The 24489-nt window shown below is 38.4% G+C and overlaps 1 protein-coding gene across 1 annotated transcript in view; it reads right to left on the reverse strand.

Annotated features, from left to right (window-relative positions):
- The window catches only part of TMTC2 (transmembrane O-mannosyltransferase targeting cadherins 2), a 244666-nt gene that overhangs the window by 46885 nt on the left and 173292 nt on the right, over nucleotides 1-24489 (reverse strand). Inside the window, exons 5-8 of the mRNA XM_063445170.1 lie at nucleotides 18388-18473; nucleotides 17801-17985; nucleotides 16934-17012; nucleotides 7196-7317 (exon numbers count right to left, since the gene is read on the reverse strand). Of these exons, the coding sequence (XP_063301240.1) occupies nucleotides 7196-7317; nucleotides 16934-17012; nucleotides 17801-17985; nucleotides 18388-18473 (472 nt within the window). The remainder of the gene's footprint in view (nucleotides 1-7195; nucleotides 7318-16933; nucleotides 17013-17800; nucleotides 17986-18387; nucleotides 18474-24489) is intronic.

Genomic DNA, 24489 nt, shown 5'->3' on the forward strand with positions numbered 1-24489 from the left:
CAACATTACGGCTCTTGCAAGAGTAAACTCTAGCCCTGGAGCTACGGGCTAGAGTTCACTCTCAACACTGTGACCACCAGGTATTCCTGGTGGTCGCAGTGGTGAGAGTGAACTTTAGCCCCATAAACACACTGCCCCCACACCATACACATTCACACACTGCCCCCCATACACACACACTGCCCCCACACACACCATACACACACACTGCCCCCACACACACCATACACATTTACACACATTGCCTCACACACACACACATACACTGCCCACCCATACACACACAGCCCCCCATACTAACATTGCCACACACATACACAGCCCCCTCGTACACACATTGCCCCACACACCCTACACATTCACACACTACACCCCCTCACACACACTGAACCTTTCACACAGACTGCACCCCTTACACATTGCACCACTGCTCCTATACCCTACTACAGCCTCATATCCCAGCAGACCCCAGGTAAGTTGTCAAACTGTTCTTAAACGGTTTGACTACTTACTCTGAGAGGGGGGCCCGGCCCTCCTGGCACCATAACGACTACACAGAGTAGTAGTGGTTATTGTGCATGGATTATTTCTTTAAATAATCTACGAGTGCCCCAGTAGCCAGCAAGCCAGCCAACCCACAGGCCAGCCAGCCCACAGGCTGGCCAGTAGACAGCCAGCCAGCCTACAGGCCACCAGTTAGGCTTAAAGCCAGCAACCCCACAGCCTGCCAACCGCAGCCAGCAAGCCACAGCCTGCCAGCCAGCAAGCCACAGCCTGCCAGCCGCAGCCAGCAAGCACACAGCCTGCCGGCAGTAGCCAGCAAGCCCACAGCCTGCCGGCAGTAGCCAGTAAGCCCACAGCCTGCCAGCAAGCCCACAGCCTGCCAGCCGCAGCCAGTAAGCCCACAGCCTTCCAGCAAGCCCTCAGCCTGCCAGCCGCAGCCAGCAAGCCCACAGCCTGCCGGCAGTAGCCAGCTAGCCCACAGCCTGCCAGCAAGCCCACAGCCTGCCAGCCGCAGCCAGTAAGCCCACAGCCTTCCAGCAAGCCCACAGACTGCCAGCCAGCAACAGTAATTAAGGTAAGAGGAGCCAACTTGGCCTAGGTATCAGCTATGTTGTGTTGCTATATTGTGAATAGGAACCAGAGTGTTGGAGAGACCCCCCTCCAGGCCCCATTAGACTCCATTGTAGTCTCTAATGGGACCTGGAGGAAATTCTTTCTAACACACTCTCTAAAGGACACTGAGATAGCCTCTGCTAGAATGCTCCCCCCCTCCATGGCCCATTAGCCCTCAATTGTAGTCTCTACTGGGGCCTGGAGGCGACTGTTTCCAGCAGCGACACTGAGATGGCCTCTGTTAGAAAGACCCCCTTCCAAGCCTATTAGACTCCATTGTAGTCTCTAATAGGGCCTGGAGGGGATTCTTTCTAACACACTCTCTAAAGGACACTGAGATAGCCTCTGCTAGAAAGACCCCCCTCCATGGCCCATTAGCCCTCAATTGTAGTCTCTACTGGGGCCTTGAAGGGATTATTGCACTTTTGTTCCTTGTGTCTAAAGATTGTGTAGGGTGTGGCTGGAGGCGGTGCATGGAGGCGGGACATGGGTGGCGCTTGCTGCGGAGTATGGGTGGGGCCTGTAAGGGGGCCCTTGATTTATTTTGCCCGGGGGCCCTGAGGGTTCTCAGTCCGCCCCTGATTGTATGTATTCACTTAAGTGGACTTCAAATGTTACAGAGAGTGTATTCATCTAAAGAGCCGTTGAATCTTTTTACTTTCAATATTTGCCTATTTAATTTAAAAAAATGAAACCATTGCGTTTAGTATGGAGATATACTATTTAAGATACATGCCATTTTATCCTATGTAGGCAGCATCACTCCTTGTCATGGAAGTATGCAATCTGTCCCAGTGTGAGTGTGTTTATTTTCACATCCAATAGGCAGCGAGAATTCTAAGTGTTCCTCTATTTCTGTTGCATGTGCAATGTGTCTCTTCAACAAAGAGAGCAGTTGCTAATTGGCTATGGCTCATACTAATGTAAAAGGCTTCCTCTCCCAGTCTGCTTAGCTTTCAGACAGTGACGAGCAACAGGGATTGTAAAACAGCATATATCTGGTGAAAAAAAAAAAAAAGTATATTTTACGCAGCTAAGGCTTCAGTATTAGCTCAACTTTAATTCAGACAGTGGAGCAAAAATTAAAATACTTGTCATGATGTTTAAGAATGTTGGAGATTTTGAAGCAGATGAAGACAAAATTGGTTACCACTGAATTAGAATTTATATATTATTATTATTATATATATATATATTATTATACTTTATTTACAAAGTGCCAACACATTCTGTAGTGCTTTACATGGTGTAACAGGTGAGAAACCATTTATTATTAATATAAAAAGCATTATCTTTTAAAGATTACCATGCCCCGAAATGTTCAGAAAATTATTTAAAGGGACACTATAGTCACCAGAACAACTACACCTTATTGTATTTGTTCTGGTGAGTATCATTCCCTTCAGGCTTTTTGCTGTAAACACAGTTTTTTTTTTAGAGAAAAGGCAGTGTTTACATTACAGTCTAGGCATAGCCCCAGTGACCACTACTCAGATGGCTACTAGAAGTGCTTCCTCTGCAGAGACACTGAACTTTCCTCAGAGATGCATCGATTAAATGCATCTCTACGAGTGAATGCTTTTGGCCAGAGTGTGGCATTTTCCCCCTACCCCTCAATCTCAGCCACTAAAGGTAACATTTTACTATATTTAGGGGACGAGGGAGGGGGTGGGAGGAGGAGGGCAATAGGGGGCTATATGGTGTTTTTAACTCTACAGGCTCAGGAATACAGGTTTGTCTCCCTCACCCTATAGTGTTCCCTTAAGATGAGTTTATGAACATATTGCTAATTTCTCCAGAATTCACATTTTAAGTCTGGTGTGTTTTATATAAGTAAATGACTCAGATAATAGAGTGTATATCTTGTCAGCCACTCTGCAGTAATATTGGGTCACACTTTACAGTGTAATATATGTACAAGAAGAGATATGGACTATCAGTTGTTAACTTTTTTAGACATTAAACATGGAATAGTCACAGCCATCTTTAAGGGTCAAAATGATTAAAAACTACAGAATTAATTTCAAAGAGTAGTATAACATTTTCACTCCAGATTAGTAAATGATTTCTGTTACACCTACATTATAGCATTAAAGTTTGAGGAATAAAAAATGGCTTATGAGCTGCACTTTTATGATTTCCACAGTGTTTGACACATAGCAAGAAACCTTTTTTTTTTTATTGGGTAACATGTTTTGAATAAGGAAAGCTGTTAGGATTCTCACATTACCTGAAAAAAAATTGATTTTTTTTTTTCCAGACAAGAGATTATTTACAAAATATTTTACCAGGAAAGATACATTGATATTTCTCTCATTTTCAAGTATGTCCTGGGTAAGCAATCTAAGTATATCTATTGGGCACATAGTCGTTTTGGTATGAGAAATTACCAAAGAAAAAAAAAAAAAAGGCTATATTAAAAGTTTCAATTCCACCGACTCATGCAATTTTCTCTACCTAGTGATTTTCTGTGTATGGTAAAACAAATCCTGATTTAAAAAAAATAAAAAATAAAGTGCTAAAAAATGTTAAATATTGAAGGCGGTTTGTGGTTCGGTGGTTTGACGAGCAGGCCACCCAGTGCAAACATTGTGTGAAAGTGCAAAACGTGGGCTAAAACATGGAGAACTACTGAGTGAGCAATTCCAAAATGGAAAGATATCTCGAGTCTCGTCATGGTAACAGAAAACATTGTAAATTCAAATGCAGCCAAGTTAAAAATGTTTTCAAAAGTAAACGCACAAACTCTTATTTTTATTTTTTTAATTCTTTGCATATTATATTAAGTCACTATATTTCATTTTATTTTTAAATCTTGGGATTTTCATACCACACTTCGAGCCCAAATTACAACTTGCAGACTTTAAATATTTGGATATAAACAACTTTATGTGGAAGCTGAATTAACTTCCAATTATGCAAAGCTGTAAAGAGACATTGGTACTCCACACCATGTTTGGGTGGAGGCGTGTTTCATACCAGTTCTTGTAAAATAAATAAGGTTTTCTTTCTTCTTGGTTTTTAATTCGTTATTTGCAGGGTTATTCCCTAAAGTGAGAAATCAAGGTAAATTTACCTTAAAATGTTACTCCAACCACCATGACTACTTCAGTGCTTTGAAGTGGGCATGGTGAAAGGAGTCAGGATGTGTAGCATGCCTGCTTGAAGAAATCTAGAGATATGCAGCTACCAAATGCTAATTCTGTGCATATGTTGGATCTGTTATTAGCGCCCAGATTTGCTCACACCTCCCTTGTACACCCCCTTCCTGCCCATGCTCCCTCTGTCTCCCTCCACTAAAGCTGTTTTTATTTCTCCCCAATCCTTCCCTCCCTTATTCTGTACCTACCCACTTCGGCTCAGATTGTGCACATGCTCTCGGTGCCAATGAAAAGGTGCAAACTTTATGAGAAGCCTGTGATTGGACCACGCAAGGCCCCCTGTGATACCGGATGGATTAAGGAATTCACAACCAAAGCTTCGGGTTAGTAAAAAACAAATAAAATTTATTTTAAATACAATCGTTTTTAGTCATTTAATGGGGGTGGGGGTAGGGATAGGTATACCCTATAGGGCATTATGAAGTAAAAACATCTGATTAGCTGTTAGGGCTGGAGAAACCCTTAATTGTCTAAGTATATTTCATCCGTAGAGTATTATTTATGTATGTATAAGAGGCTTAAGAAACACTTAGGACTTGATTTAATATTTTTGGATAAACTTTTCAAACTATTTATCTGCAAAAATTCCCATACTCTTTAATGGTGGCCTCTGTAGATTAATCAATTTGAAAGTTTGTGTAACAGATAATGTTCTAATGTTAATACATTTATCTTTAAAATGTTTTATCTATATTATTTCATTAAAAAGGTATGACCTAACATTTATGATATTATGAAGACACTATCATATAAACTTAGGATGTAAAAGATAAGATGTACTTCATGCATAACTTTCAAAAGTTTGTATTTAACAAGACTGTCCCAAATTCAGGGTCCAACATCACATTCGAGATTTGCCCTCTGGTGTCCCACATCTGGTGATACCATAGGCCAAGTAGACATGGAAACATTATTAGATGTTCCAAGGCTCGTATTTTGAGCTTTACATTTTTTATGTTCACAAAAAGATAGTATTTTTGATGAGTCTTGAATACATTTAGTTTTATGTTTATTTTGCCATTTATCATCTCTCAATGAAAGGATATCCACAGTTACCATAATTATTTTTTATATATTTTTTTTAATTATCCTCCACAAATAATAGCACTACCATTTTCAGTCAAATGGTAACAGCAGTGATTGTTTCTTGATAAAGTATAGGATTGTGATTGAGAAGGACTATGTAAAGAATCATTATTTTACTATATGGAAGAGAAACAGAGGGTCAAAATGTATGAACTATATGAGGTTGTTAGTAATTACTAATTATGTATCAAACAGTAATTTGTCTTAAAGCCAATAATTCCATTCCATATACAATGAAAAAATCTAAATGGTATATTTATACATCCCCTGCCCGGCACTGATGTCCCTGGGCACTGGGTCAATACTCTGTCCCCTCCGATGGCCAGCGACGAGCAGTTACATTAGACCTCCCCATAGGAAAGCATTGAATCAATGATTTCCTATGGGGAAATATCTGATGCTGGATTACCTCATGTTGAGCGTGAGGACGCCCAGCGTCAGATACTGGACCAAAGGTTCGACTCAGGTAGCCCTCTGGTGGATGTCTGGTAGACAGCCACTGTGGGCAGACTTAGAGCTACTATAGGAGCGCTTGGCATAGATTGACTTGTTATAGTTTTTTTCAGATATATGTGTATTTCCAATGATAAGGAAAATACTGAGCTAAATATCATAATTCACTAAGGTCAATGCACCACAATTACTAGTGTACAAATATGTTTTCTGTTTGTTTTCATTTGTACACATACACATATATATATATATATATATATATATATATATATAATGAAGTATTGGCAGATTGGGCTAAACCTGCAGAGATTTTTATTTTATACTTTGTGATATTTTTACTTTATACTCGAGTTTCAAGAAAGGGCAATATACACATCTAGCTTTATTACCAAGACTGGCATTAGAAGGTGCACATGGTATTAGAAGAAAAAGAAATGTCACAAATGGCCTAAAACGTTTGTACGTTTTTTAGTGCTCTGGGCTAGTGTTATTAGAAATGGGGATGACGCCACTGGATAACTCTATCACTTTCTAACTGACCAAGGATTCCCCTCCTCTATTTGATGGAAACTTCATATAAATTATTATATCAACCTTTTATCAATGAGAAAACTGGACAGCTGTGCCTTCAGTCAAATGTCTTCACAATATTTAAACATAACATTATGGATACAGGAGCTCAGGAGCTAGGGCCATTAATACCTTGTGCATTGACTAACTAGGAACACCAGCCTGGAGTTATTTTCCTTAGTAGGTTTTAATAAATACTGTTGTTGATAAATCTAATGTTATCTCAGTAGAATTACAAGAACAAAATAACTTAACCCCTTAAGGACCAAACTTCTGGAATAAAAGGGAATCATGACATGTCACACATGTCATGTGTCCTTAAGGGGTTAAAGGAGCACTAACATTTTAAATAAACTAAGGTGTTTATAACGTTAGACTGTCTCTGGTGCCATTTTGATTGTTGGGCGTCCTGTAAGTATTAAAAACCCCCCAAAAAACTTTTACTTAATCTCTTGTCCAAGGGTGTCCGGTCTAGCCATGGCTGCCGCTCCATCTGAGATCATCGGGGTGTATGTTCTTGGCAATTATCACGCTATGCCAACGGAATTCTTTAATCATTGTGAAGACTGTAAATATTCTACAGTGTTTACAAGGAAGTTCCTTCAGTTAGTATCTGATGACAACCACAAGAAAAACACAGAATGGCAAATGTAAACAATGCTGTTTCTCGCAAACGGCAGTGTTTATATTTGTCACACTGCAGGGAAAGCGTCTAGATCTTCTAAGTTTTAGCGAATAAATCCTTGCTTGGTAATCATATATAGAAATGACAATGTGCAGAATTGTAATGTAATTGGATCTCCACTCACCGTTAAGGCCAGTAGCTTTCCATATGTGAGATGTGCTGGGATATGATCTGGTTTTGATCTCAGTGACTCCACGTACCAGTGTTCTGCTTCATGCACCTTGTTTAACCTCATGTAAGCTTCTCCTGTAGAGAGATCAGATAAGGGTTCAGAATGACTTGTTCCAAATTTATAGAAGTTAAAAAGGCATAATATTTGCCAAGGACAAAAATAGTAGCTGAAGAATAAGTTAAACCGTAATTCATTCTGGTTAGTAAGGAAGAACATAAAAAGTTGGCTCTTGGAAGGGAGGGTGAGGAACATTCTGTACGTGGATGTGAGTGCAGTTAATCTGAAAACGGATACACTGAACTTCACAGAGCCTCAATTCAGCCAATTTCACGTGGGAGATTTACAATGCAAAGCATGCTTTTGCTATAAATTCATATATCCCAAGGGCTAAAAACAAAAAGGAAAAAAACAAGACAAATTTACGTTTAAGAACGTGTTACACGTTGGGTCTATTAAATTAAGCAAAAAAACACGACACCAATTAAGAGAAATGAAATTTAACCGTATATACCTTTTACATCTACACAGTTTTAGAATATGTAAACGGTTTAACACTAATCCGCTAATAATGGCATGTATGGGGTTTTTTTTCCCTCTTCTTTTTTTTCATAGGGAAGCAAAAGAATACAATTGGAATTACATTTCATTTTCAATAGAATGATTATGAGGAAAATTGAAATCGTGGAATCACAACTAACTTTCGATTGTTGAAACTGCAATTTCCCCATAGATAAATAGGACAGAATCTCAAGATACTATCAATTTCGTAAAGTCATTACTGCATTTGGATAAACATGATCCGCATCAAAAACTTTAAATGGGAGAAGTGGGGGTCCAGTAAGAGAGACGGGAAAGGAATTATTGTAAATAAGGTATGATTTGTTATTTTATTATTCGTATTCTTATTTTGAACGTAGTACTGTAGATTTCAGCAGGAAAAAAAAAATCAAGTTGTAATATTTTATTATTTGCTGATGATTACTTATTTTTTCAATAAAATATTTAAACATAAGAATAAACATTTCATCACTGAACCCATCTGAAAAAATATCTAATGTACTAATGCGTCCTCCAAACAGAAAACAGTTGGAACCAGTTTTTAAAAACAAGAAATATTATTAGCAGTTTATCAGAATAAACGTTTTTCACTAGACTGTTGGCAGAATTAAATATTTCCATTGGTTCCACTCTTTGGTAATATTTATGACAAATAACATAACTATCTAATTCAGAAACACTATAAATTTTGATCAAGTTGTGTAACTGAATACATTCTGTTTGCTTATTTTTTATATGTTTTTAGGGAGTATCTCTTTGAGTAATGTACAATAATGAACCGCTCACTAAGGGACCAATAAATTGGGAGAATCCCTTAATATAAAGAGTATAATACGAAGAAAATAAATCTGTGCTTTAAATTAAACAAAACCCTTGTGTTAAATACAGCCTATATGTAATATATCAAATGGTATAAGGTAATGCCATTCAAACACTTCCATTCCCATTTAGTAGACATGCAACTGTACATATATCTGAGCCAACAAAAAAGGAATTTTCCCAATACTTATAGCATTGGAAGTGTTTAAGTGGCATTACCTTGTACCATTTGATATATTACGTATAGCATGTATTTTAACATATGGGGTTTTGCTTAATTTCAATTTAGTTTAAACTTATTACTTTAAAGCACAGGTTTATTTTCTTCCTATTATACTCTTTACATTAAGGGATTCTCCTATTTTTCCGGTCCCTTAGTGAGGGGCTCATCCTTGTACATAAATTCACCAGTGTTAGGCATTTTTTGAGAGAATTTACCCTTCTAAGAGACCTCTTTTTTTCTTCTTTTTGACCGTTGACCAAGCTAAATAAACTGGCCGAACCTTTATATTTATGCATTATGGTACATAGTGTATTGTTTAGAAGCTATAGACAAATGATTTTGTGAATTTTGATTAAGATCCCAAGGTAACGATATGCTACAGAGAAATTACTATTAGCATAAAGACTGAGATAACATTAAATCAAACACACAGTGCCGATAAACATGTTTTTATGTAAGAAATACTTTAAAGCTCCACAGATGAGTCATATGCATACAAAACGTAATATGTAAATAGGAAACATACAAACTAGTGGTGGGGAAAAAGTAAACAACAACAAAAATACAAGATAACTTCTCCGCTCTCCAAATCACACTCTGAAACGGATATAATGAGAAGGACTAATCAAGAAGATATCTTGGGGACATAAACTATTAAAGGGACACTATAGTCACCAGAACAACTACAGCTTAATGTAGTTGTTCTGGTGAGTATAATAGCTCCCTTCAGGATTTTTTTATGTAAACACTGCCTTTTCAGAGAAAAGGCAGTGTTTACATTGCCCCTAGGGACACCTCCAAGTGGCCACTCATCAGATGGCCACGGGAGGTGCTTCCTGGCTCAGTGCTGCACAGTAAGCAGCCCTGCCGTTCAGCGTCCCCACGCTCTGCATGGAGACTCTGAATTTTCCTCATAGAGAAAAGCATTGGATTGGCTAAAAATCGGTCATTTTGATGATGTCACAAAGGGGGCGGATCCACACGGCGCTGGAAATAAGGTGAGTTTTCAACTTTTATAGGGAGGCTAAGGGGGAGGGGGGGGGGGCAAGCCAACTAAAGGGTGGGTTAAACATTGGGTCAGGAATACAGGTTTGTGTTCCTTTAATCATAGGGGGGGGGGGGACTGAGCTTTGGAGTGTGGGAGAGGATTTGCAGACACACTGGAGGCCGACTGTAATCTGTAATAAACGGTAAAACAGGCCTTTGCAGATAAGATACATTTCCCTTTTGCCTATGAATTTTGAATTATGGATAAGCAGATCATCTGTGAAACTGCAAATTATTTAATGCATTTTTTTGGTTTGCAAAAGTAATTTCTATGTTGCAAACAATATTAACATAGTAATAAAAATGCAATAGTTCTACATACCACAACATACTTAATGCTCAAAAAAATAATAATAATACTTCCCAATTTAATTTATACTAGACATTTTATTTATTTTTATGGGAATACATTTCAACATGTTCAAGAACGCAAGTTTCTTTTCCTTCGAGTTTCTTTGAAAACTTATTGTGAAAAATAATCCCTCAGATATATATAGTGACAGCCTGTAAATCTAAATACGTATAAAAATAAAAAAGCATAATGCATCTTTCTCTTGCTAAGACAGCTCTGCTCATGCTGAGAGTACAAAAAAACAACATATTGAATCGTGTGAAGGCTGAAACCACGGTCTATAGCAATATTAACCACTAGACAGATTTGTCAGATTTGCTTCCTCATAGAATTTATGACCACATTGTCCCTGCTTCAGCGGCTGGAAACCTCGTTGATACGAGTAGCCTACAAGTATTGTCCCATATCTCGTAGAGTTAGCTTAATCATCTAGTGGCTCAGTTGTAATTGATTTATGGAAAAATGTTACTTCGATGTAATAAGTGGAAAAACTACAGTTGGAAAACCAATGAACTTGGATAAAACTTTTCTGTTTAAGTCGTACAGCCACAACACTTTGGCTGCTCTCTGCAGTGTGCTAAGTTTAAATAACTAGAATTCCAAAAACAGAAATCCCTCTAGGAACAAATAGCCAAAAAAAACCTGAAGCCCAGCTTTTCACGGAGGTTGAAAGCGAGTTACACAAAACGATGCATAACGTTTGACGTACAATCAAACCGAACTCATTATAATTAGTTCTATTGAAACTCTAATATACCTACAGGGCATCATCTTTGAGTGTTGCGGCATGTGGTCATATAAAGCCAGACAAGTTAATTAGGGTCTGACAGTGACTTGTTTATTTTCGTGGAGCTGGATAATGAATCGAAACACAAAACGCGTATCAGCCCAGTGATTTTCAGGCATCAGTAATTAATTTCATTACTCCATGCCACGGAATGTTCTTATTTAATCCGAGGTCATGATCGTGTACCATACGATTTTTTCATCAAGACATGAATAGGGACGACTGCCATTGTAAACTTGGTGGAACATCCATGCATTTTTTCCTTATAAATAGCTTCCCAACAAAGAGTTGTGTATTGTGTTTAACATTTAAAGGAACCCTTTGCACCCCATAACAACTTCATAAAAATTAAGTGGTTATGGTGCCAGCAGGTCCCTTGAGTTGGCTCGCCTTAAGGGGTTAAAGCATTCTTAAGCGGATTAACCCCGAAGTCTTTGTTCCAGCGCCGAATCTCCCTGCCTCTCCATCCTTAAGATTTCTAAAGATATATAAACCTGAAAGTCTCTCGGACAATCAGTGAAACCCTAGTCATATAGCTGACTTTAAAAAGATTTAGGGGTTAAATCGTTCAAGAACAGTTTAACCCCTTAAGTTGAACCAGCACCAAGGACGTCCTGGCACCATAACAACTTAATTTCAACTGTTCCTTTTAATTTAAAGATACATTCTGAAGCAAGACCTTTTGATTGATGTTTATACATAACAAAAATAATGGTTAATATTAATTATAAGTTGAAGTCTTTTAAATACCGGGAGATGGGAAACCTATCAAAGGACACTCATAGGGTTAAATCCAGGTAGAGTTAGCTATAGTGTGTTAAACAAAAGTAAATTAATTAAAAAAAAAAAAAACCTACTGAAAGAAAGAAAGAAAAATACTATTAACATAAAAAATGGGTGACAATTGCTGAAACAAAAACAAAGGGAACATTCAGATTTGGTACAAAATAGGTTTGTATACAGCACAGGAGCTCACGGGTTGATCTACTCACAAGATCCTCCCACTGGTTCAGAACATGAATTGAGCATATAAGAGATCTAAACCCATTATCTGTTCCCCATCAGGAGAGTAAACTTAGAGTCATGATAACTTGTATGTGTTTAAAGATCATATGTCAGACAAGGAGCCTCAAATCATAAAAGTGTAACAAGCCAGGTCAAAGAATCACAAAATACCAAAACTGGTACCCAAACAAGAGAACCCAAAAAATTAAAGCAAAGACCTTACTAGGGCCCCAAAAAATGATGTTGCAGCTTTTATGGGGAGAATAACACAGAGCCTAAAGTTGCATTGTCAATCCAATTGCTATGAGTAAAATAAGAAAAAATATGACAAACAAATTACAGCAGAGATTTGGCCAAATCATTGTGACATTGGAAATGGGTATATATAAACAACAACATTGTGTATATAAGAAACAGTATTTAAATTCAATCTAACATTCCACAAGTAAAATCTCAGAATTTTGCTATTAGGCTTACGTTTCACACCACTAAACTCTTTGGAGAACAAATTACTGTAACAGGTGGGCCTATGTGGTTTTAACAGCAATGTAATACAATAAACTGTACAATATCACATTTCCAGGGAAGGAAAATACATCTAAACCAGAACTTGATCCTTAAGCAATCTTAATTTTGGCATTAAAGCATCCAAGTTCCCAAAGGGATCATTATATCTTTTGACTCAAAAGTTTTAATTGAAACTTTAAACAAAATATATTTCTTTCCTACTACAGCAGAGCTGGGTCTAACCTTTGTAGTAACAAGTCGTAATGCCAGACAAATTAATCTCTCTAACCTCAGTGTTCGGAGTCTAATTTATACTCTAAAGATTAATGTCACAGAAACCAGGGCATTTCTTCACCGACATAGGATTGTTTTCTACTGAGCGAAAGAATACAAATAGCGTACTGGGTAGCTCCAGACATTGTTCTAATTTTGATAATTGTTTCCTCATTTCCAATATTGTTTAGCAGACATCTATGTTTCTATCTTTTCCAAATGTTCCTAGCATGATCACAAATGCATTGCTTATCTTAATGTAAAATCCCCCCATTTCAGACAGGGGATTTCATTTTTGTCTTTTAAAGGAGGAAAAATTAAATATAGAACGCATGCGAAGATTAGATGATTTATTTGTTTGGATCAGTCTCCATATTAAACTATTTAATTTTGATCTCTGTTATTATAGCTATTATTTATAAAAATGTTACTATGTTACACTTGAAAACTATATATTTAATATTCCTCAAGTATTTAACCCACCAAATCTACTAGCATTTTATTTTTTTATTTAAACACCCCTTTCTAGGGATAATACGTTCATTTATCTAAATGGTATTTATCTAAATGGTAGGTTTTGAAGCTTTGCAGGTACGATTTGCATAAAAAAGATTCAGAATGGGCAAACATAAATATAGTTTATCAAACACAACAACAACAACAACACTCGGCTACCCCACAATGATCCCAAAGAAAAAAAAAAAAGAAAAAACATGATAAAGTCAACCCCAGTCTTTCGTTGATTAGACAAAATTATGGGAATAATCTTATCTGTCACAATTAAGTCTCATAGTTACAACTAGTAAAATCATTATTCACTTTTGTATAGAATTACTATCGGGGTTAGAGACGATGCACATCGGTCCAGTCATATGTGTCATGCTAAACAGGATACTTAAGTTAATATACCTGGGGTAACACAGTACAGTGATGTACTGTGCCCAAGTATATCTGTTGTAAGATCCAGATAACATACATATAAGTTGTGGTTTTTAAGCAAGCTTAGGGGTCAATGGTATCTGAACCCTGCTCTTATTATAATTTAAGGCAGTAAATGATACCGAGCTGTGCTGAATAAACATTGCTTGTTAAAGCAGTGGTAATATCACATCCTTTAGTGCTGGGAAACCCAGTCAGAACATCTCATCAATTTTAGAATGGCCATTTAATGTGGCCAGCCTAAGGCACACCTGTGCAATAATCATGCTGTCTAATCAGCATCTTGATATGCCACACCTGTGAGGTGGATGGATTATCTCGGCAAAGGAGAAGTGCTTACTAACACAGATTTAGACAGATTTGTGAACAATATTTGAGAGAAATAGGCCTTTTGTGTACATAGAAAAAGTCTTAGATTTTTGAGTTCAGCTCATGAAAAATGGGGGCAAAAACAAGTGTTGCGTTTATAATTTTGTTCAGTGTATCCATCTATCTCAAATCCTCAGATTGTAAACTCATTTGAGCAGGGCCTTCCCCTTTCTAAACTGTAAAGCGCTCTGGTATATGCTGGCGCTATATGAATTCTAGTAATAGTGAACAACTTTTTTTTTTAACAATATTTGTGTTGATTGAATCAGGCACACAAATATGGATGAACAATCTGTGTACTGGGAGTATGATGTAATGGTTTAAAGAAAAAAAACGGAAACAATATTGAGAATATACCAGTGTATCCTTTAATAAGTATTTTATGGGAGTATAAGGCAAGATGGTAAATTTATTCCAGTCCTAGAGAAATGATCTGAGTGCTGAACAGATTACGTCCCTTGGGGTTAGTTTGATGCTCCTTAGGAGTTGTAGAGAATATGAATATAATTTTATTTATTTACAACTTTTTAAAACACTTCAACTCTCACATTCTTTTCATAATAAATTGTTTTTAATCTGGCTTTACCTTATTAACATCCTCTAGAATCTTTACTTGCCCACTGGCCATTTTTTTTTTTAACCTTTTTATTAAAGCCACCCTCCCTTTCTCCGTCTTAACCTCATGCTACAGGTGAAGAATTCATGACCTTGACAAACCATATAAGAACTCATGGAAAATAATGCGTATATAAGGCAAGCATGAGGTCTTTGGACAAGGATATGAAAAATCTGTATTCTGGTGACGTCCTCTGCATTCCATAGATATGTGCAATGCAATTCTGATCATTCAAAAAGGTTAATAAAGGAATACAGATGTAGGTCTTGAAAAACTCATAAGCAGCAGAATTAATTTGCTTGCCAATTAAATAAGCCATCCGATAAATGCAAAGTGAGGAATAAAATGGAAACACAAAATAACAATGGAAAAAGAATGATGTTAAGGATTAACACTTCAAAGGTGCAAAATATTATTTTAAAAAGTGCTGCATAGCATAATGAAATTCAAATTCTGAGTTTTTACAAAGTTAATAAAATTCAAGTAAAGCTAGCAGTAAGCTTAGCAATAAGCAGGCTATTAATTCTCATGCATATAGCAGGAATAGAAGACATTTGGAAATAGTATTAGCAGGTTTTGAATTTATTCTAGATAGCAGCAATGAAAGCTTAAAAGAGACACAATATAGTTAAAGTGACCACTTACTAATTTTACTGCGTCATAAAGCGTTAAAAATAATGTGTACATTTTTTTTATTTTTTAAATGTAAATAAAGATACTTTTACAATACTTTTATGTTGACATAGCGAGAAATGCAGAATATTAGTACAGTGCAAAAGGTGAAACTATCGTCTATACTCGTGTATAGGTCAAGAAATGTTAGTCGTAAACTTCATTTTAAAACGCAGAGTCGACTTATCCACGGGTCAGTGCTAGTTTCGATAGAATTTTGTACATTGAATGTGGTGCTATGTCGACTCCCGATCGCCGTTCTCCTAGCTGGTCGGGAAGTTGAACGGGCAGGTGTACAAGTTTCAGCGGGGTTCGCGGGCTTACGTAGCCAACTCAGAGATCCATGTCGTCGAAGACCATGTACCGCTGCCTGCGTTTGGGAGACAAGATGGCCGCCAATTGTTTGAACACGTGCATTCGTATATACGAATGGCGTTCACCCAGGGAATGCTTGTTTCTGGTTAACAGCCAGGGGTGGTCGGTGGTTACGAGGTGTTAACAAGGGTCTGTCCGGTAACCGAACAGAAGGGGAACAATTCCATTTAAAAGCAGGGGGATATCAGACAAAACAAGGTACAAATAAGGGAGCACGTACCCTCGACTTAACCACAAGTCATAGCATATTTCACAATTGTTGGTCAAAAAACTGCACTCGACTTGTAGACGAGACTGACTTATAGATGAGTATATACGGTATTCAGACTACTTTTAAAATACTTTAATAAACCGAAACAGAGTTTTGAAAAACTGCAAATAAACACACTCTAATAAAACTCCCCCAAGATTCTTGTCTTGTCAGCTGTTAATGAGTGTTTATGGCATCGCTGAATTTGCACTTTTACTTACTGTCTAGGATGTAGAGGTGATTGATGGGGATTATATCGTCCATTCACATATGAAGTGAAAGTGGAATAACATTTTTGCTTAGATTTCCTTGTCTTTCTTTCGTCTTAAAAATTTAATTTAAACGTATATGGCTACTTTTCTGTAAATATTTAAACAGCAGGTCCCCGAACAGCCCCATTTATGCAACAGAATCCTATTTTAGGGTCCCGTCCCACTGTGCTGGGTTTGTTCACAAGCAAAAAGAGAGCATCCCATCCCCTCCCCCCCCCCCAAAAAAAAGCAGGACACCAGTGAACTATCCCCAGAGAGCATAGCAAAACCGCATCATTACACATGCTCACACTATGCACTGAAACAGCGCTCTCTGCATGGTCTGCCCTTATTGGGCTGGTCTGCACGATTGACAGGCATCCAGGTGCAGCCCCCTTGGGTGGTGCCAGTGACTCAATTTGCATCACTGGCCCGTATCTATTTATCCAGCTTACTGGCATTCCATGGAGTGAGGTTGGAGAGTACGAAGCAGCACCATCTCTATGTGCAAAATAGGGCCTAGTTTCAGTAATACATCATGGATAAAGAAATCCTAGCCATATCCTATAAAGAGCATATCAGGTTTGGTACAGAATTACAAGTTCTCTATTAACAACGTCAATTGATTGAGTTGCTTCTGCTCTTACCCATCATGTTGTATAAGCTCTGCGGTGCAAATTGTCTTGGCATTTTCTGCATTGCCTCTTTATATACATCAAGAGCATCCTGTCATTAAAAAGAAAGCAGTGAGGTTACTGTGTTTATTATTATCTATGAAAGTCCAATAAACAGTGACAAGAAAAAGAATCATGAACCAACATTAGACAGCAAAAAACAAGTGCCGTCATTACTTGTGATTTGTCATAAAAAAAAAAAAAAAAAAAACAATATCCAACCTTCCATGGTGGATTTTTCTGGTTTATTTTATCTTAATGACATAATGTAATAAAATATGCTCTAATGCCATTTACTTTATAAAGGAAATATTTGGTTACCAAGATGTGTCACGCAAGTTTTCCAACGAATCCAGATAGATAGAGCAACCAGAAAGTACCTGGAAAAACCCAGCCAATCTCTGATCTCCCATTGATCTCAACAGAATATACAACACTAAACAAACACACTGCACACCACATTTACAAGAATGGAAATCAACTGCAGTTACACTGGACCTTCATAAGCAGATCCAACTGATCTCAACTAGCAAAGTTTAGAAAACTTTACTGTATACATATATTTAAAAAAAACTCAATAAAAATATTTGAAAATAAATCTCTAGCCATGTGCAATAATGAAAGCTGCATAATTACAAATATTTTTTTAGCTTTATTTTATTGACCATGGTTGAACTATTTTTTTTGTTTTGTTTTTTTTCAAATGTGAAAAACATTTCCTCTACTTTTCATGGTAAAAAGTGTGCTTAGGGATTTTAAAGACAAAAAAGTCTAACTTATTTTATAAGCTCCATTAACACACCTTGACATTCAGCATTCTACAAAGAAGAATGAACTTACTTCATACTGCCCTTGTTCATGCATTAATTTTCCCAAGTTGTAAAGACAACTGGTCACAGAGCTTTTATGAGCATTTGGATCTTTTAGATTTTCATCTGGGATCTCTGAACACTTTAGAAAAGTCTTCCTGGCATCTTCTGTCCTTCCCTGATTCATGAGGATTATCCCTGTATTCAAGTAAGCAGCTGGACGAATGGAAAGAAAATGCAATTAAAATGTAACGGTATAATCATAGCGATCAATAAGTATTTATGGAAAATAACCACACACAAAAAAAAAAGTAGTGGATAACTTAATTTGTAGCAGCAATAAAACCAAAGCTTTACGGAATTCTTCAAACTCATATGGTTTATCAAACTATTTCTTATTTCTTCATAAAAAGGGACCACCATCGACGAATGGCAGTTCAGACTACATGCTTGTTTAAAACCTTTCATCTCTACAAATACTGCCAATTAAGGTGCCCATTTTGATGACGGTTTTGTGGTGAGGACTTGAACCTTCATCTTATTTCAAAAAAAGTACTCTAATTATAATGGTTTACAGATGTGGATGTAGAAGATAAAAAATGTAAATGTAATACTTACATGCTAGCGTAGGCCTGCTACCAATTGCTAGTGTGTAGTAATGTAGGGCCTCTGAAAACTTGTTGTTTTCCTGAAGCAACAATCCTCTAGAATATAAACAGAAAAACAGAGACACGGATTATTTTAAAACGGACAATCTAAGTTGCAAAGATACCAATGAGTTGAACATTCTGAAAGCACTAAAGGTCTTAAATGACAAGAATAAAATACGATGGTTTAATGGGCACCAAAACTCCAATATAGTGAAAAATACCACAGTTTGATTTGATGATTTTCTCATTAACTGTGGTTATATGTTTAAGCCACTTAGATTATATCTACCGATGGTCTTTGAAATTGTTCATTCATTCATTTGAATTCACCTACAGTAGCAACATCTTAAAATTTCTCAACACTAGACTTCTCCACGGCAGAAAAACTTGTTTTGGTCAAAATCACTTCTGCCAAGAATAAACAATCAGCCATATGGAGGTTTGACTCAGCAACATTTAGTTAACGAAAAAGATTCAGGAAAATAATCAGAGGAACCAAAAGGCGTGAAAAGGCCAGTTTACTGCACAATATATACAGTGTCTTTGCATCATAGGCGGAATTTAGAATCATGAATAGTGATGTCGCGAACATAAAATTTTTGGTTTGCGAATGGCGAACGCGAACTTCTGCAAATGTTCGCCATCGGTTGAACCTGGCGAACCGCCATAGACTTCAATAGGCAGGCGAATTTTAAAACCTACAAAAAAGCCCTAAAGGCCCCCACCCCTTAGTGGTGGGTGGGGGCCCTAAATAAAGGGGGGACCTACTGTCCTCCCCCCGGCCCCCACCCCTGAGCAGTGGGTGGGGGCCCTAGATAATAATGGGGGGGGATCTACCGTCCTCCCCCCTGGCCCCCACACCTGAGCGGTGGGTGGGGGCTCTAAAAAAAAAACAATAAGGGGGGGGACCTACTGTCCTCCCCCCAGCCCCCACCCCTGAGCAGTGGGTGGGGGCCCTAGATAATAATGGTGGGGGCCTACCCCCCTGGCCCCCAGCCCTGAGCGGTGGGTGGGGGCCCTAAAAAAACAATAAGGGGGGACCTACTGACCCCCCGTCCCCCACCCCTGAGCGGTGGGTGGGGGCCCTAGATAATAATGGTGGGGGGGGACCTACCGTCCTCCCCCCGGCCCCCACCCCTGAGGGGGCCCTAAATGAAAATCCCCCCCCCAAATCAAGGTGACTTGGGGTCCCAAGCCCCTAGTCACCCCCCCCCCCCCCCACCCAAATACAACCTATCCCTTACCTACCCCCCTCACCGTAAAAATAGTGAGGGGGGAATAAAATAACTAACCTGTAAAAAAAATTAAACTTACCATTTGACGTCTTCTTTTTTCTTAAATCTTCATTTTTCAGCCCCAAAAAAGGCCAAATAAAAAGCCATCATACCCGACGAACGCAAAAAAAAACCTGACGAATAAGAAAAAACCCGAGCGCAAAAAAATAATCCATCTTCACCCATGGAGGGCTCCGCGCAGACTGAGCTACGCAGGGCGGGGGAAGGCTTATAAAGCCTTGCCCCACCCTGCAATTAGGCTAAGAACACTGATTGGTGGGTTTAAGCCAATCAGAGTGCTCTTTGTCATTTTACACAGCGTGGGAAAGTTCTTTGGAATTTTCCCACGCTGTGTAAAATGACACAGAGCACTGTGATTGGATGGCTTGAAAACCATCCAATCACAGTGCTCTGTGTAATTTTACACATCGTGGTAAAGTTCTGTGGAATTCTCCCATGCTGTGTAAAATTACACAGAGTACTGTGATTGGATGGATTTCAAGCCACCCAATCAGAGTGCTTTTTGTCATTTTACACAGCGTGGGAAGGTTCTTTGGAATTTTCCCACGCTGTGTAAAATGACAAAGAGCACTCTGATTGGCTTAAACCAGCCATTGTATAACAATTGTATGTATGTGTATTGTAATGAATATTCCCCTATATAACAATGTTTGGCATTTAGTGAATATTCCCCTGTATAACAATGTTTGGTATTTAGTGAATATTCCCCTGTACTTAATCCACCAGAGTGTTATGAGTCAAATTACACAGCGTGGGAAAATTCCACAGAACTTTCCCACGCTGTGTAAAATGACACAGAGCACTCTGATTGTCCGGTCAATCCGGTCAATCTCTTCATTTACCTGTCAGAGCATTCTGATTGGATGGCTTAAACCCACCAATCAGAGTGCTCTGAGCCTAATTGCAGGGCGGGGCAAGGCTTTATAAGCCTTCCCCCGCCCTGCAGAGCTCAGTCTGTGCGGAGCCCTCGCCAGGTGAAGATGGATTTTTTTTTGCGCTCGTTTTTTTTTTTTATTGCGTCGGTTGTTATGGATATTTATTTGCCCTTTTTTGGGGCTGAAAAAAGAAGATTTTAGAATAAAGAAAACATAGAATGGTAAGTTATTATTTTTTTTTTTTTACAGGTTCTTAGTTAAATGTCCCCCCCTCATTATTTTTAGGGTGAGGGGGGTAGGTAGGGGGATCATTTTTTTTGGGGGGGGGGAGGGTGTGACTAGGGGTTTGGGGACCCCTAGTCACCTGGGGGGACATTTTTTTTTAGGGCCCCCACCCACCGCTCAGGGGTGGGGGCCGGGGGGGAGGAAAATAGGTCCCCCTCCTTATGGTATTTAGGGCCCCCACCGGCCGCTCAGGGGTGGGGCCTGGGGGGAGGACAATAGGTCCCCCCCTATTGGTATTTAGGGCCCCCACCTGCCGCTCAGGGGTGGGGGCCTGGGGGGAGGACAATAGGTCCCCCCTAATTGGTATTTAGGGCCCCCACCCGCCACTCAGGGGTGGAGGCCAGGACAATAAGTCCTCCCCCTTTTTATACTTTAGGGCCCCCACCCGCTCAGGCTGCTCACTGTTTAATAGACGTGCCCCTACTCGCGGTATTGCGAGTAGGGGCACAATTTACTAATACTAAGTAATTTTTACTTAGTATTAGTAAATTTGGCTGAAAGACCACAAAAAAATAATAGGGGGCGGACCGAACATCGCATATGTTCGCCATCTGTGGCGAACGCGAACACACTGTGTTCACCGGGAACTATTCGCCAGTGAACCGTTCGGGACATCACTAATCATGAATAAAAACAAAAATGATCTGTCATTGTGTGTTTCATTTGGTTTGTGATTTGGCACATTTTGGCATTGAGTTCGGGGGTTTGAACTATCACCAGGTTGGCCCAGTTCGTACAAAATGCAATTCATAACAAAACGAAAAAATAAAATAAAAAATGGAAAGTAAACCATGACGCAAAAAAGCTTTAAAAAGGGAATCTCAAAGCACCAAAACAATTTTAGCTTAACAAAGTAGTCTTGGTGCAAAGATAATGAAGTCACTGCTGAATTATCTGCCATTAAGGAGTTAATGCTTTGTTTATGCAGCCCTAGCCACACCTCCCTGACTGAATCTCACAACCTCTCTACACTCTTCCTGTAAATAAAGAGATATTTTTTTTAAAACTTTCCCTATTGCACAATGTGTTTAATTTAGAATCTCATATCTCCTGCTCTGTTAATTGTCTGATAGAGCCTACATCAGCTTTCTGAGTTTGATTAAAGTGCAATTAACAGAGAAAGAGATAAGAACTTACAACTACTTATACGTTTATATTGTAAGGTAGGATTCTTTTTAGTAAAACAATTTCAAAACATTTATATTTTCATATTTCTATTTATGGATTACAAAATTGTAATTTATTTAATTTTGGTTATAATCCACATGAAACATTTGCAATGTTACAAATCAATATTCATGATAATGTGGGACGTTCATTGTATGAAAAATGTATAGAAAAATATATTGCATATATAGAAAAATGTGAATTCATAAAACACATACCCACCATAAAGAACAAAATGTGTATGTGTAAGCATGTAAAAAATAAAAAAAAAGTTCTAATATATAGAGATGTGTAACTATTTAGCTCTTTATCAACAGTGAAAGCCACAAGTGTGAGGACTACACATTCAATAAATTGCTTAGCCTTCCAAAGACCTTCTGAAATTATTTGTTTTCTTTAGTTCTTTTCCACCTCCAGATCGCCAGCAATCCTTTTCATGTAATTACGGTACATAATCTTCAGACAAAAGTGATTGTATAACAACCTCATGCTGGCATTTACTCATAGTGATGTGCCCGATGAAGCAAGTTACTAATAAACGTTGATACGGGAAACCAGTGAAGCAAAGTTATATTGTAACACATTTCACTGTCCAGCAACCTTGGAATACTTAAAGTCATTTCATTTGTGCGTTGTGCATGAGCGTGATCTAGGTACTGATGTTAAAACTATCAGAAGCAAAATAATTTATCAGACTTTCAGCCCCGTACAGGTTCTACAGGCACAGAGATTATTGGCAAAGCAATTTAGTAAAAGAACATTTAAATAGAAACTCATGAATCGTCCTAATATCACACAACCAGGCGCTTTGACTTGCCAAGTTTAAAGTAAACATGTTCTTCAAAGATTACAGAGTACTACTAGCAGCCATATAAAGTTAACCAATATATTTTCCTAGCGAAAATGTAAAAGATCTCTCCATTAAAATATCATGTTGCTTTTTTTTTTTTTTTTTGGGTGGTGGGTGTATTTGTCTAGGGTTGCCAACTTTCTTGGAAAAAAATACCGGCCATACACATTTGCATAATTAATTATGCATGCGTGACATCACAAGAAGTAAATTACGAGGAGTGACCTAACAGAAAATTCTTTAAAATCACCAAAAAACTACTTACAGTTTGATTCTGCTGTATAGAGTGATTGCTCCCACTGTCTCTCTGTCTCCCAGTGTACCCTAGTCTCCCAGTGTACCCTAGTCTCCCAGTGTACCCTAGTCTCCCAGTGTACCCTAGTCTCCCAGTGTACCCTAGTCTCCCAGTGTACCCTAGTCTCCCAGTGTACCCTAGTCTCCCAGTGTACCCTAGTCTCCCAGTGTACCCTAGTCTCCCAGTGTACCCTAGTCTCCCAGTGTACCCTAGTCTCTCAGTGTACCCTAGTCTCTCAGTGTACCCTAGTCTCTCAGTGTCTGTGTCCCCATGTTTTTGTGTCCACCAGTATCTCATGGTAGCTCTGTTTGGAATGGAAATAAACTGTACAAAAAAGATGGTTTGCATCTTTCTCAAAAGGGAACAAATGATCTCAGAGAGCAGTTCAGAGGTTTTGCTAGGATGTATTTAAACTAGGAGGGGTGCAAAAGGGTGATAAAACATCAATCTAATTGCCTCCCAAAACAAGGACAAAAGGTGCCTGCAGCAAGTGTGTTAAAAAATGACAAGCTTAGAGTCCTGTCTACAAATGCTCGCAGTTTAAGGCATAAGATCCATGAACTTGTGGCAATAATGGCAACTGATAATGTACATTTAGTCGCGATTACTGAGACATGGTATAATGAGTAAAATGACTGAGACATAGCAATACCAGGGTACTCTTTATATAGAAAAGACAGGGAAGGCAATAAAGGGGGAGTGGTGGCCCTGTATGTGAAGGATAGCATAAAATCTAGCCTAATAAAAGTTAGTGTGGCGAACATAGAGTCCGTTTGGGTTACATTACAATTTGGTAATCACACAGTAATTCGTGTAGGTGTGATTTATAGGCCCAAAGGACAAATAGAGTTAGATAATCTACTAGTTGAGGAAATAATTAAAATGATAATAAAGGTGGACGTTATCATCATGGGTGACTTTTTTGAAAACCAAAATTGCTGCTTGTGCCAGGAGCACACATATTCTAAAATCCCTACTGGGATTGTCTCTAAAACAAGTCATTGAGGAGCCAACTCGTAAAGAGGCCATACTAGATTTAGTCTTAACAAATGGAGATTTGGTGTCAGATATTACTGCAGGTGAAGGTTTTGGATCCAGTGATCATCAGTTAGTGTGGTTCAATATAAGAACAGTGACTGAGTCACACCACAAAAAAAACTAAAGTTTTAGACTTTTATAAAATTAGAATATGTGTAAAGGAGTCATTACGAGACTGGAGCAGTTTAAATGGAGTCCAAGAGAAATGGGATTATTTAAAACCTGCACTGCTGAAGGCAACAGAAAATTGCATTAGGCTTGTCAG

The sequence above is a fragment of the Pelobates fuscus genome, chromosome 3 (assembly GCF_036172605.1).
Source record: "Pelobates fuscus isolate aPelFus1 chromosome 3, aPelFus1.pri, whole genome shotgun sequence".
NCBI classification, from domain to species: domain Eukaryota; kingdom Metazoa; phylum Chordata; class Amphibia; order Anura; family Pelobatidae; genus Pelobates; species Pelobates fuscus.